Genomic DNA, 15836 nt, shown 5'->3' with positions numbered 1-15836 from the left:
TGGCGAGGTCTCTTTTAAATAATTTTTTATGGCTTCTTTTTTTTGTGTGCGTGTGTGTGTGTGTGTATATGCCTAGCCTCGCAGGATAATGTTATGAGAAAACCTAGTTTATAAAATAAATAAAACACAGCCAATAGAGAATATGTTGTTCCTTACTATGTTTTCAGTCAGACTTGTGGAAGTATTTAGGCAGAGCTATATTAAATCTCTGGGATCTGAACACAATGCAAGTTAGAGACATGTTTTATTAACATATCTTTGATAATCCAAGTAGGTGTATTATGCATCTACAAGTACCTAAATACACCTGGAAAGTAGCACTCTGTTTTCATGAAGAAAGTGAAATTTTATTTTCATTTCATTTTCATTTTGACCAAATGGATTTTATTTTTGATTCATTTTGTTAGTAAAAGAATGGTGAAGGAAAACCAGTTCTCCTTTATCAAATATGAGATGGTTTTCTAACTTTGTGGCTAGTCCAAATGGAGAGAAAATACTGTACCTACTAGCTAAATTCAAATCCAAAGACACTAAGTTGAGGACATTTCAGAATAGCAGAAATTAAAAGATTTCTGTTTGAAAGAGTGGACTTCATTGGCATTTGTTACATGCAGTACCTGATACTGAATTTGGCTCTGTTCATGCAACATAAATTAAAAAGCATGAGATTTTCTTACTAGACATGTAGCTTAATAATGCAACATTTCTTTTGCTACAAAAATTACATTTATTTTAAAACCTTAAGGTTGTAAGATCACAGAATCATATAATATCTCTATCTGGAAGTGAACCATAAGGATCACTGAGTCCTACTCCCTCCACCTCGCAGGACCATGCAGGTTTAGTATGATTAAACCTTGGTATGTCTTGCCATTGCTTCAACTTTCACTTAAAGGAGGCTTTATTTTTTAATAAATAGTAATTGTCATTGTTTACATCTATGTTTTTGTCTAGCAAACAAATTCCAAAGACTTATCATATCTGATCTGCTCTGCATTCAACTTGAGTTTTGCTGTGAAGCCAGGGTTTTACCACTGGAGTCCAGTTTCTCTTAAGCTGGAAAGAAGGGCTAGGCTAAGTACTAAGCCAGACTCTCTGACTAAGGAGCAAAAGAAGCTTATTCCACTTTGCTTTCTGTTTCAGTACATACAGGGTTTGATTTTGCCAGGCCTAAATGTCAGCTTCATCATTTCCACCCTAGCCTGCTGCTGAGTGAAGGCTCAGAACAAATCTGCAAGCTTTGGGCAGAAGAGATGGCTTTCAGACAAATTTCTAAATTGGTTTTAAAGATTTAATTTTTAACATTTATTCTAGCAGAAATATTAACTCAGTGCTTTTGTCTTTAGACAAGCAACTGGTCATCTTTAGACTTCATATCACTGATTATCATCATGGGACTCAGGCATGGAGACACCGCCCTCCTTCCTTTAGGGAATCCAGACTCAATCTGTGGTTAAGCTCTCTGTTGTGTTTTGTGTTTTTGAAGAGTTGAGAGATAGGGCTTTAGGAATAAAAGGTTGTTTCGAATTGTTAGGGGTACTGTTGCTGAAGGGAGAGGCTTTTGGTTATTTCTGGAAGGTCACACCCAGGATCTCCTTGACATTCTCTGAAAGCTTCTTCCAGAGCTAGATATCTTTGACAACATATAAGGAGCTTACACACAGTTTGCCTTGGGATGTGGTGTCTGCCCTATCTCAGCACACCAGACGTTGCAGTGGTTCAAAGACCAAGTTCTGTCAAAATTCAGTCTGTATCCAAGGGCTCAGTCCACTAAATCGTAGTATGGGTTGGAAGCAACTTGAAAGATTGATTTCTTTAAAAGCAATGTTTAACATTGTTGGCTGAAATACAGTGTGTACACTTCAGCAGAATGCTGGTGAACTCACAACAGCCACTATCCCAAAAGGAGTAGGTCACCACTCTGTGCTAACAGGAGTGATTTTGTGATCTTTAAGTTAGTGTCTACCAAGTTACCTAACACAGCCTAGAGTAATAAATGTGTAGGAACTATCTAAGGATTATCTTTCTTTATTACTGACATTAGTTGTACAAAGAATGTTATCATGAAAGTACTAATAACAAGTTATTAGTAACTGTGAAAATAATCAACTTTTAGTGCAAGTTTTTTTAATTGTGTGCTGAAGCAGCAATCAGGTTCATCCTGCAGGTTTGGCACTAATGGTGTTCATTTCCTTAGCTTCTGGCACACATACATCTGCTATCAGCTAGAAAAAACAAAACCTTGCTTCAGGAAGTCATCAGAGGAAATACAATGACAGTGTGTCAGTACTGCAGCCCAAACAAAATGTTCACTGATGTTCTTGAAAGCTCTGAGTGATACATCCTGGAAATAGCAGCAGCCACGAGATAATCTGGCATTTGTTATCACCTTTTCCACATAACTTCTTTGCGTTTTCTCTGAAAGAAAATCGGAAAAGAGAGAGAAGACAGAAGACGCATGCTACATCTGTGTTGTAACGAAACAGTAGAAACTGCTCTACGAATGGAAATGCACTTGAACTTGGAAATGCTCGTGTCCAAGTGACTGGGAACTCCTTTTGGGCCCTGGAAAGACTGAGTCAGCTCCTGGGGCAGTCCTGACCCTGCTCTGGGGGCTGAAGTATCCCATTGGCTTCCTCCTGACCACTGCATACTATTAGAGAGCTGCACCAAAAATTCCTCTGTTTACCCACATAAGTATCAGGACTGGGATCCCATCTCTCTGGCTCTTGGGCTGTTGTCCAGCCTATGGCTTTTATTTACTGGAGAGGCTGCTGCTACGGTTGTATGTGCATTCATAAATAATTGTTCAGTAACTCCCTGGGGTTCAGGACTTCCCTCCAAGAGAATCCTTAGTTCATCAAAACCAGTAATGGATCAGTCAGTCAAAACTGCCAACCTCTTCTCCTGGGTTTGGAAAGGATGCTGCTGTGTGGCAGCAAGTCAGATACACTGCCTGAAAGTAAGTGATACTGGTTAATGACTGACCTGGAAAAGTCAGCACTTCTGTGTAGTGATGGGACAGAAGACAAAGCTTTTGTAAACACACAATGGACATGCCGTATGGACACGTACTCTGACAACCATGCTTTTACTGTGAGGAATAACAAAGCAGAGTGTGACTTGTTAAGTTTTGTTCTGTGCTAAACATAATGGAAACCTACAACTTCAGGAGTGCTCCCTCAGTCAGATTTTATAGGCAGTGTGATAACTTCTTACATCTCAGTTTCAGGCCCAGGAGGAAGATGCTGGATATGATAAAACTCCACATAGCCATTGACAACTGCCAAAATCATATTGGTGGTGAATTGTTGCCTTGTTTTCCCCAGTACATAGACTCTTGGACTGGGTTGGACAGGGCCTTAAAGATCATCTAGTTCCAACCCCGTGTCATGGGTGGAACATGACACCCATGTATCACCCACTGGACCAGGTTGCTCAAAGCCCCATCCAAAGTGGTTTTGAACATTTTCAGGGATGGGGCATCCATAACTTCTCTGAGGAACCTCTTACAGTGTCTTACCACCCTCACAGGAAATAATTTCTTCCTAGTATCTAGTCTAAACCTGCCCTCTTTCAGTTTAAAGCCATTCCCTCTTGTCCCATCGCTACATGCCCTTTTAAAAAAATATTAATGTTATTCTAGAATAGTCCCCCTTATGTCCAATCTAAACCTACCCTCTTTCAGTTTAAAACCACTAACCCTTGTCCTATCATAGCATGCTCTACTAAAACTTCCGTCCCCATCCTTCCTATAAGTGCCCTTTTTATTTTTAAAGATCAATATAAGGTCTCCATCCAGCTTTTCAGCTCTGACTATCCAGACCATCATTTATTTCAAACACTGAGAAGTTAAAAATCATTTTACATTTATTTTACTCTGATGTTGCTCCATTACTGTGGTGCCAGGCAGAGGAGAATCAAAACCTTGGCCTCAAACCTGAGTTTGAGGGGTCTATTCCCAAAGATATGCCCTGCCTACAGGTCTTTCATGGCAGGCCACAAGTGAACATCATGTCAGCATTCCCAGTATTTGCAGACTCTGGCTCTACCTCCAATGCTCCCCCCACCACAATATCCCTTTTTAGCAAGGCAGATATTATTAAGTTGAAACCCCACTTTGAATAGCAAGTTTGGAGGTTTGATTGGTGTCTTCTAACTGAGGTGCATGACTGAAATCAATGCTTTAATCATAATCTTTACCTGATCACCCATATATCAAATTATTTTGGGATAACATTTGTGTATTCAAAGAGCCTGGACTGTTTGTTACCCTTACTTCAGTCACGCTTCATCTTTGTTTATTTAGCCAAATTGTTTCAGGTATAGAGGAGTAGATGTTCTGCTGGAGGAAGGAAACCACTGCGTTGGCCTTGGACAATACTTGTTAAAGCTATGACAGGCTGGAGTAATTGAGCCGAGGTGGACAGGCAGCAAACATGCCAACAATAATATTGTTTGCATTTTAAGCTATAGCATCTAATGGGATAAAGAACAGAACCAATTTATTTCGAAACTCATGTGAAGGTTTGCCAGAGGGGTGATTTACAGCTTCCTAGCAATAATGAACAGTTCAGCTGTCTTGACCAACATGTGGTCACGCATGTTACAAACTGACATAAATATTTCATAACATCTTGCTGCAATTGCTGTTCCACAGAAATGTTTGTAAGAGAGCTCAAGGAATCAAAAGGGGTTTAATCTTCAAATTTCATCTCCGAGTAATTGTGCTTTCTCTTTTTTCATTCTGAACTTGGATAACTTCTTTCATACTGTCCTTGATTAAAAACAGTTGGAAGAGGAAGATGGGAGTTTCATTTTTGAACTTTCTTTTTTAAAAATCTCAGGAACTTTATTAGGTATTTGATTTATAGTTTATAGAGTAGTGTGTCCTTTTGAAACTTGATGTGGTTGAGCTCAGTCTCAAGAAAGTGATAAAAATTAAAGCACTGGTATGAAATTAGTGGTATTTTGTCACCTGGAATATTTGGACATAGTGTACTCACACCATATGGAAATAATAGAACTGAAATTTTGAGGAGCAAAGAAAGTGGAAAATAAAAGGACTGTATAATTGGAAGAATATTTGGAAGGGGAAGTTTGATAGAAAGGATGTATCATTTTGTATTGTGTTACTGTCAAAATTGCAGCCCAGATGCTTCATATCAGGGACAAGTGTGCCAAGTGCTGAGCATTCAACTGCACAGAATTTAGCAACAGCTCACATAGAGTTGTCAGTAAACAAAGATAGCAGGGAGACTGCACACCAAGGTGATGAGAGCTGGAGACAGAGGGTCAGACTGCATGTATGTGAGCACTTCATGCATCTTCCTTTTTCCTCTATGCATTAAAAGGAATAAAATTTTGAAGTAAAGTGTTCAGACAAGGAGGACAAGGGGATGAGTCAGAGGTAGTCCTGATAGGCCAGCTACTCTCCTGGTGGTGCCAAAAGTAGTTTGGACAGTTAGATGGCCCATGTGTGCTTAGGAAAAACATGTGCTTGGCAAAGCGACAGGCCTCTGAGGTCAGCATGGAGATCATTTTGGGACTGGCTGGAGGCTGGATTGGAAAAGAACATGCACTGCAGCTAAGTTTTTGTGTATATGGATACATACACATACAAATAAATGTATATATATATATGTGTGTATATATATATACACTTCTAGCTACCTGTCAGTCTTAAAAAGGGTTTTGTGAAATGTAGCCGTAGATGCTAGAGTAAAGAGAGGAAAGTAAAGAGACAAAACCACTGGAGAATTAAGTTTGTGGAAGGCTGAGAAGTGGGAAGAAAAATACCACCATGGCACAGAGCACAGCTACACTCTAAGGTGAGCTGCCAAATGAGGAGTGCATGAAGATCTCCAAAGGGAAGCTAGACACTCTTGAGATTGCTGTATGCCTCTGGTGTGTCCCAGGGCCAGTGGGCACTGCTCTGGGGGATAGTGTTTCTCTGCTGAGCCCCAGCAGAGAAAGCTGCTGGGTTGAAGTCCACCTTGACATGCAGGACTGCAGAAGCAGCGAGAGAAAAACAAAAGTTGTGCAAATTACTCAAATAGGAAATGGAGGCTCACACAGATTTCCTGTGGGGTGCTCTGTATTTACCTGCATGTTTAGTTGCCTTCAAGTGGTGGATGTATCATTAAATGAGAGCTCAAGGTGTTTTTTCTAATGGGTTTGTTTTACTAAGATGGCAGATTTCTTAGTTGGAGCCTTGTCTGTTTCTCTTATTCCTAATTTTTAAAAGAAAACATTGCCTTTCTCTAGAATCCTTTATCTGGGAGGGTATCTGAATGTTTTGTAAGCATATGAAATGTTCTGAAGCTGACATATGTTAGATCACCATGCACAGCTATCAAAATTGTGGTTCAGGAGCCGAGCCTGCTTCTCCTGGATTAGACAAGGATGTGCAAAGAACATCTGGTACTGCTCAAGAAGCTGCTGCTAAGGTTCCTTTCTACAGAGCTTTGGTAGAAGCAGCATGTGAAGGAGGACAGTGACAAGGACATAGGAATGCTAGAGTGAAGAAAACATCTCTGGTAAAGTCAGTAACAAAACTTCTCTTGGTTTCATTCAGATTCAGCTTCCATCCAAACTATTTTCTTGTGAAACAGCTACTTGTATGGCCAAGACAGTGCTTTTCAGTGATGTTTAACCATACAAATACAAATACAACATCAGCAGCCATCCATGAACTGTAGTCCAGCTCCAGCCTACCTTTGGAGCAACCCCATTTGCTGGAGTGGCAATAGCAAAAGAGATACAAATTGCAGAGTCTCCCACCCTCCAGATCTACAGCATGGTGCAGTTTGTGAGCAAGCAGTAAGTGCACAAGTCTCATTTTATTTGGTTTACTCAAAAGGGATCTCAAAAGGAAGTTAGTGCTCTCAATAGCACCAGACACAAATTGTATGCAACCACAATTCACATCATCAGCTGCACGTACAATGGGACAAGTTACCAGACATTGTAAAACTGGCTTTTAAAACTGTTTTCTCAATGGTTTGGATCACATTTAAACCTTAGGATTGCCTTGATCTTTCTTCTCAGACATACTTGCTCTTTCAAATTGATAATGATGGCTAGTTTTCACAGGCTTAGGAATGCAAGCATTGTCATTTATGCTGAATTCTTCCTGTCTAGTGGCAACATTATATTTTGGAGAAAAGTGTGTCTTAAGAATCACAGTAACTGAAATATTTAGGTTAGTGCTTGGCAAACTGCCTGCAGAACCTGATTTTACCCTGCCTTCTTTCCTCATGAGAAGAAATAATAGCTTCCCCCTTACCTGGGACATAGACATGTGGACTATGAGCTTCCCATTTCTGTCCTGGACTAGCTCATTTCACTCACTAATTGGCATGAAAAGCTGTGACAGTTGTAGGTGTAAAACTCATGTGGAATAATTTAGGGAGACTGGGAATGAAGTAGAGGAGACACCAGGGAGTCTTCATTTGCTTTGGAGTTAGGAAGGGCAACCCACAAGAATCTGTGTGCCAAGATTCCATGGGATACTTTTGATAAGGGACAGAGAATTTGGGGTTTGCCTCAGGGTTCAGCTCAACAGCTTGGCAGTAGCCCAAAACCTGATGTCCTCATTACTGCTTACTCCATCAGGCCACCCTTATCTACGATATTTTGCTACACAGGAGAAGGAAACCAGCAAGTGCTTCACAATTTAGGCTGATCCAGGCAGGAATGGCCTTCTACTCTGTTGTTTGCATGCACCATGTGTCCCACACCATTTGGAATTCTGCACTGCTCTATTGCTCCTAATAATTTCTCAGGATTTCTCTGGGGTTTTTCTTCCCCATTCCATCTAGTTTTTCTGTATATGCAATTTTTCTGTTTTTCTGCAGTCTTGTTCTCCCTGAAGTGATTTTACTCTTCTCCTTTACCAAAAGACACTGAAGATTGTATTTAGACACATCATGCATGTAAACACATTTGTGAATCTAGTCAAAATCAAAAGAAAAGTCAGACTTACCTATCCCTCCATAGAGCCAAAGAAATATTCCCATTATCTTGGCTAGAACTTTGTGAGGATCTTAACATTGCTTTTGTGGGAAGAAGCAAGTATGCCAAACAAGCTGTTCTTTAGGGAATTTTGTCTCATTCATCTTTTAAAAATCTGTTTCTCTCGATGCAACAGAAACTTATTTGCAGATAAAACACAAAGTCTCTAGCATATAGAATATTTTTTTAATATAGAGGACAAATTGCTGCCCTGGAGACTGACAAACCTCAGGAAATCATAATGAGTTCTCTACTAACTTTGGTATATAACTTCGCTGCAATCTGAAATCACAGTGCAGGGCTTGAGGAGTTTAGCACTGCAGTTCTTCCTATGGGTTAATGAACAAATCCCTGAAGACATTTGTCTTTTGAGTTTTATTTATTGAATAAAACCTCCTGCAACACGTGGGAATGGCACAGTTTTGCTGCTTTTTGCCTGGGACCCTGTGACATCTTGCACAAGGAATGTCCCCACCAGGAAAGCATTTACTTCTGTGAGATTAATCTGTGCAGGATCAGATCCCTCTGGCACAGGGGCTTTGTCGTGTTCCTGTTCTGCTCACTCTTACATTGGTGTAAACCAAAAGTCACTGAGAAGAATAATAGAAATGTAATCCAGTGAAAAAAAGTTACTTGCACAAAACAAAAGAGTTACTGGTAAAACCTCATTAATAGTAGGGACAACTTAATGTTGTAATTGAATTAGAGGATCTCATTAAAGATGGTTCCCTCAGGAACTAAAACAAACACAAAGTTGAGTTGCTTAATTATCTTTGTCATAGAATTTTTAATAGTGTTCCCAGGCTCTGTGGGAGAGGAAGGAAGAACAATATGAAAGGATTAGAAATCCACTACTATATCATTTTGTCACAAAGAGGATGGCTGAGAATGAGGGATTTTTCAACTAGTAACTGTGAACTCAGAAAGAGGAATAGACACTGTGAGAAGAGTTTGTAAATCACAGTCAACAAAAGGTGTGCCCAGCAATAACTGCTGAGAAGACAAAGAGGGGATTCTTCTTTCCAGGATTCAGAGATGTCTTCCCCATACCCCAAAGCATCACAGGTTTGGGTTTTTCCTAAGCTTAAGAGCACAAACACATCCAAATTAAAGGTAATATGAAGCTACAAGACTTTTAAAAGGCAAAAATAAAGAATTGCCCCTCTGATGTCCCTCCTTTACTCTTTTCTTGCAAATAATATTTTCAATACAGCTTTTCCAGGGTGGAGTACAGTGCCTGTCAGTCCATCCACACCAGGAAGAGAAGCTTGAGTAGCTGAGAAGAAGCACTGTGAAGAAGCTTATCAAGTCAGTTGGAGTCAAGGAGGTCACCATAGGATCTGATCTCTCTAGAAAAATCTTTCTTTGTGTAGAAAATGGATGTTTTCTGCTGTTGCTCTGCTTCTCAGCTCATGTGCAGTCTCAGTGGGAATTAATTTATCTTCTGGTGCTGACCCCTTATGGGAGGAATTTTTGCTTGCAGATAGTCAAAGTACATCCCTACCATAAAACTGGACAGGTGCAAATATCTATGGAGAACACATTACAGGAAAAATCTGTATAGAATAAGCTTGTTAAGTTCCCTATTAGGTCTTGCCTAGCCTGGCTGTTAACATAGTAATTGTAAAGGAGAAGTAGATTAAATGCACCTGCTCTTGCAGCCTGCAGTGGTGATCCCTGTGTGTCTGTATTTCCCCGGTGTTCCCTTCCAGCACTCTGCTCTAGTCAGACTAAGAAGTTCCCAGTTCCTGGGACTGTTGCCAAAGGGTTGGAGATGTTCACTTGTTTACTCAGCTCAGAGACTGCCAAACCAGCTGTCACTTGCATGGATGAAGGATGTGGTCCCAAAGTCCTAAGAATGCAGCTGGAGTCCCAGCATCACAGAGGGCAATGGTCTGGGACTGTATAAACTGCATGAACCCCTTGGCCTGGTCATCCAAGAAGTCCTACAGCCCTCCCTGTGCTGTGGCTGCTCATTGCTCTCTAGAGCACAGAGATATGGATAGATGCAGTAAGCCAAGGCTTTGCTCCAAAAAGATGCTCAGGAGCTGGAAACTGGACTATGGATGTTCTACACTAGGTAAAGAGTAATTCCGCCCTTGATTAGGCACCCATTACATTAAAAACAGTTTTCTGATACCATAGGGACTATGATTTGTGCCCTTATTCCCACCTACAGAAGACTCATCTATAATGAGTAAATTATAAACAGAAGCCTTGCCAGCATCCCCCCTGCTTGCATCCAGCCTTGAGTGAAACACCCCTTTCTCACTGCTAGAAAATGCAGGCAGTGATAAAACTAATCATTATCTGTGAATTTGCTTCACCCTTCAGTTTCCAAAATAAGTGGCTTTTATGGGATTGAACTGCAGAGAGGGACCTGCCACCTAACAGACTCACTGCTGTCAGCAATAAGAAAACAGAAGCATTTGAGGTTATTTGCAGTAAGCCTTTTTCAGAACAAAACCCCTCACTTAGCCTCTGTGTAGCGTGAAGTCTTGTGGGCAGCTGATATTTTTGCCTTTGTTTTTGGTTAGTGACATGGCATCTGCCTTCTCCATGCCAACTCATTTCCAATACATTTAAAATTGAATTGGAGCACCTGACTTCAGCTCTGCAAGGTTGTGGCTCATCATCTAATCATTAGACCTTTCAAGACCAGAAAAAGAGAGGTACAATATGGCTTTCAGGCAGTCTTAATAAAAAATCTAAGGCTAAAAGCTTTAATCTTAAACATAGCAATACCTCAGTGAATTTGAGCTTTTGATCTGGGGCAGAATGTGTTTCCAGATTCATTTCACGCTGTGCTGTTTCAGTGAATATAACCACCTCACCATGGGGTCCTGCTCCTAGGCCTTCCCAGAAGCTTCAGAAAGCAGCCTTAATGTTGGAGCTGGCAATTTCTGTTCCACTCCCAGCCCCGCCACAGAGGCACTGCATGATGGACCAGCTCTATACTGAAAAGGGTTTTGGAGATTTAAGTGGTTGTGAAAGCAGCAAGTTCCTCATCACACGTGTTTATGATTGCTCCAGTTTGAAGATGCTTATACTGGTATAAGGTTCAGATAAATGCAGAACTGCAGTAAATGCAGAACTGCGTGAGTTAAGAGGTGTGGTGTGTAACTATTGCCATGCTTAGCCTTGGACTATTAAAAGCACAGCTATGGTTGTGTTTAAACAGTTGGAGCTACTCCTGGTCTTGCAGGTTGGTTGGAGATGTCATTCAGGCACAGCCCAACCCAGAAAACAAGAACAGGTTACTATAGTGGCCATTCAGACTGTTGTTTCTGTAAGGCACCGTGGTATTATTTTGAATAGAAATGAGCCAAAATACAGAAAGTTTTTCTTGTATTGGAAATATGATTATTTGATAAAATAGTAAAACTTCTCACTGTTTTGTTGTGTGGAAAATCACTGAAAGGACTTTATTTCCAATTGAAAAATTACCACAAGTAGATTTTCAGTGGTTGAATGCAGAAATGCATAGGATACTGTGTTTCTGCCTTTTCTACTCTTTTCAGAAGAGTAACCACTGCTGATTTACTGTGTTTGTGAGCTTCATTTCTGTTCTAGGGTATGAGCAGGGGACAGGTCTGATACCCTGACTGGCCAATCTTTGATGTTTCTTTCTCTAGGCAAATAAGTGGAGTATTTAATGACACGTATTTCTGTCTCCCATTATCTGTCCTCCATGTGCAAAGGTCACAGAAAGTAAATGGTTTGAAATGGTATTCTTTTTTACCCATTCACTGTAGATAAACTTTGACATTCACAAGAGTTGTATTTTCCCTGCTGTGATATAATATTGGCAATGTAAAGCCAAATACTGATGCAGAGCTCATGTCCAGTGTTGATCTTAGTGTAGTATTTCAGAAGTCTCCAGCCTGGAGAATGCAGATGATTACAAGTTCTCATCAGAAAACTTCTTGCCTCTTTTTAATTCAGAAATGATGACTTAGAAAAGCTCAAACTTTATCTTGTGGGAATGTGCCAGTTCTGCTATGAAATTCATTTAGGGGAAAGTTTTTCTTGTTCAGGAAGGAAATTTAGGTCAGAAATATCAGGTATTTCAGCAGAAACAGGCATGTCCAGGGTACAACATTCAACAACAACCATGGAGACCTCAATGCTGTTTCTGGGCTTGGCAGCAAAATCCTGGCCTCCTGCCTCCCAGGCAACTGCTGAGTCCTCATCTGCTGGCTGGAAGAGGAGCAGTTTCTCTCTGCTATGCTCTTACAGCGAAGATATTTCAAAATACTTTACTCTGTCCTGATTCAGAGCAGAAAAAAAATCCTATGAAAAGCTTGTGAGATAAAGATTATTTTCAGCTATCCTGGAGGCCGAATAACTTTACTAAAATATATGAAGACTTTATTTTCTTTTAATTTGTGCTAGTGCACGTTTTACTAATGAAAGGAGTGGCACAGTATGTATGTACAAAGCATGGATCTGGCAAACAGGAAAATTAGTTTCAGTCCTTCCCTCTGTCCTGGCACAGGTTCCTTGGAATTGCTGATAGTTTGACAAACATTTTTGCCAGCGTCTGCACCATTTCTGAGTGAACAGCTCTTCCAGCAGTTCATTCCCACAGATATATGTGCCCAGTGGCTGTGCCCAGGTTTGCCAATGTCTGTAGAGCCATCTGTGGTATCATCAGCCAGGGGAGCTGCTCTGAGATCAAGTGATGTGGTTATTTTTAAGCCAGGTACTTCCTCTTGCTGATTAACCATGTGACCATGCTTTTACTGGCACAACCACTGGGATGGCACAGGGATGGGAGCAAGCAACAGGAGGGGAGGGAAGGTTGCCAAAACCAAGTTCATGACAATATATCCTCAGTTTTTCTCTGGCAATGATAACAGTTATTTGTCATAGAGAAATGTTAAATCCATGGTAGAAAACAGCAGTTTAAAAGCTATACAGACGTAAAGCTGCTCATTAATATTTTGTCAAGCATGTGTCTGTGTGATTGAGTAGGTGTAGGTCAAAAATTACAGATTTTGAATATTTAACTGCCAGCTGTTCATCAAGATATGAGCCAGTTTTTTAGTTATGGGTAAAGGTTTCATTAGGATTTAAGCCCCTCAGACACTCCTGAAATTTTTTTCTGCTATCCTGCTGTCTAATCTGCTATCAGCATAGCAGAAATACCAGTAATTAAAGACTGTTATAATCTCCTTCACAGACTGCAGAATACATTTGTCATTGCTGTTCATCGGACTGAGTCCAGCACAGGGCACTGGTGGTTGTCTGGAGCATCAGCCCGTGCATGCCTGGGAGCAGGACATGCTCAGGCTTCTGCCTAGGAAACGTGACCTTGTCCTGTAAGAGCAGGGTCATCCTACAAAGTCTAGGAGTTCAGCTGTCAGTTACTAAATAAGACTTTGGTACTCTATGTGCTACTTGTATTTAAAACAGAAGGTTAGCTCTGATAAAGCATCCTGCATGGCCTGTCTGTCTTCTGCATTGCTAATATGTCATTAATATACTGTATCTGGTGTAGGCAACTGAAGTGGATGAGGTGGGTATACTATGCAGTACCCAAATATAAATCTTTGCTATCTGGAGGTTAGCAAATGTGAAGCCCATCTACAAGCAGTACTGTGAGGATGATCCACAGAACTACAGACCTGTCAGCATGACCTTGGTGGTAGGGAAGGACATGGACTAGGTCATCTTGAGAGCCATCATGTGACATGCAGGACAACCAGGGGATCTGTCCAGGTAGCATGCATTTGTGAAAAGCAGGCCCTGCTTGACCAAGTTCATCTCCTTCTATGGCAGTGACCCAGTTAGTGGATGAATGAAAAAGTCTGGATGTTGTTTATCTTGTCTTTAGTAGAGCCTTTGACACTGTTTCCCATGGCATTCTCCTGGAGAAACTGGCTGCTCATGGCTTGGACAGGTGCATTGTTTGCTGGGTAAAAGACTGGCTGGATCGCTGAGCCCAGAGTGGTGGTGAATGGAGTTAAATCCAGCTGCTGGCTGGTCACCAGTGGTGTTCCCCAGGGCTCAGTAGTGGGGCCAGTCCTGTTTAACATCTTTATCGATGATCGAGATAAGGGAGTGAAGGGTACTTTCATTAAGTTTGCAAGTTGAGTGGGAGTGTTGATCTGATGGAGGCAGAGGGATCTGCACTGGCTGGATTGATGGGCCAAGGCAAATTGTATGAGGTTCAACAAAGTGAAGTGCTGGGTCCTGCAAGGCCAATGGCATCCTGGCCTGTATCAGCAGTGGTGTGGCCAGTGGGACCAGGGCAGGGATTGTCCCCTGTACTGGACACTGCTGAGGCCACACCACAAATCCTGTGTTCAATTTTGTGTCCCTCACTACAAGAAAGACATTGAGGGGCTGGAGCGTGTCCAGAGAGGGGCAGTGGAGCTGGGGAAGGGTCTGGAGCACAAGTCTGATGGGGAGTGGCTGAGGGAGCTGGGGGTGTTTGTCCTAGAGAAAAGGAGGCTCTGGGGCCTTGTTGCTCTCTGCAGCCACCTAAAGGTGGTTGTAGCCAGGTGGGGGTCAGTCTCTTCTCCCAGGTAACAAGTGATAGATAGGAGGAGAGGGGACAGTCTCAAGTTGCACCAAGAAGGGTTTGTATTGGATATTAGGAAAGATTTCTTCATGTGAAGTGTCATCAAGCATTGGAACAGGCTGCCCAGTGAAGTGGTAGAGTCACCATACCTGAAGGTATTTAAAAGCCATGTAGATGTCATGCTTATGGACATAATTTAGTGGTGGACTTGGCAGTGCTGGGTTAACGGTTGGATTTGATAATCTTTGAAGTCTTTTCCAACCTAAATGATTCCATGATTCTACATGTTATGTGATCTGTAGAGGATGATCGCTGTGCTTCCAGGAAGGCCATGGAAACTAGTAGGCATGAGCTAATGAAGTAATATAAAAAGAGTATGAAGTGAAAGAAACACTAAGAATATGTACATATGAAGTTAAAGACACTGCAGAAATAAGCCAAATTCAGATGGCAAAAGAGTGTGAGTCATGAAAGCACAACTGCTGTTGAACAGCTAATCCAGAAGCTGCAGGTCTGAGTGGTCTGGATCCCTGCAGGGACTGCCTCCAGGCCCACAGGGACTGCATGCTGTTGCTTGTTTTCTTCTTGGATATCCTAGCTGGTAGTGCATATTGTGCCATTTGAATATGCCTTCCTTTTTTCTTCCCAGGGAATGGCTTTTACACTTGAAGAAAGGCTACAGCTGGGAATTCATGGCCTCCTCCCTCCTTGCTTCCTGAGCCAAGATGTTCAAGTCCTTCGTGTGATGAAAAACTTCGAAAAGCAATCTAATGATCTAGACAAGTATGTCAAAAGCATCTTATTTCCTCTCCCTTACCTCTTTACTTTTCAGTTCTTTAAAGCCTCAAGGAAAAATTGTGGATTCAGCTTCAATGTACACGTTTCCCTTGGAGTCACTTTTTTTTCCAGCTGTCCATACTCTCCAGCAGCAGAATTGTAGAGCAGTTTGGGTTTAAAGGGACCTTAAAGATCACCTGCTTCCAAACCCCCTGCCATGGGAAGGGACATCTTCCACTTGACCAGGTTGCTCAAACCTCCATTCCATCTGGCCTTGAACACTTCCAGGGCTGGGACATCCACAGCTTCTCTGGGCAACCTGTGCCAGTGCCTCACCATGCTCACACTCAAAAGATTTCTTCTTAACATCTAATCTAAACCCACCCTCTTTCAGTTTTAAGCCATTCCCTCTTGTCCTATCAATACATGCCCTTGTAAAAAGTCCTTCTCCAGCTTTTATTTAGGCCCTGTTTTGGTACTGGAAGTTGCTAGAAGTTGTCCCCAGCACCTTCCC

At 41.5% G+C, this 15836-nt stretch overlaps 1 protein-coding gene across 2 annotated transcripts in view; it reads left to right on the top strand.

Annotated features, from left to right (window-relative positions):
* The window catches only part of ME3 (malic enzyme 3), a 116975-nt gene that overhangs the window by 48356 nt on the left and 52783 nt on the right, over positions 1-15836 (top strand). For both annotated transcript variants that reach the window (XM_088159331.1, XM_014875750.2), the window contains exon 2: positions 15195-15328. In XM_088159331.1, the coding sequence (XP_088015457.1) occupies positions 15198-15328 (131 nt within the window). In that variant the 5' untranslated portion in view covers positions 15195-15197. The remainder of the gene's footprint in view (positions 1-15194; positions 15329-15836) is intronic.

Source organism: Sturnus vulgaris, chromosome 2 (assembly GCF_052056855.1).
Source record: "Sturnus vulgaris isolate bStuVul1 chromosome 2, bStuVul1.hap1, whole genome shotgun sequence".
Classification (NCBI taxonomy): domain Eukaryota; kingdom Metazoa; phylum Chordata; class Aves; order Passeriformes; family Sturnidae; genus Sturnus; species Sturnus vulgaris.
Note: the sequence above shows the minus strand (reverse complement) of the source record. Positions and strands in the feature narration are given on the sequence as shown.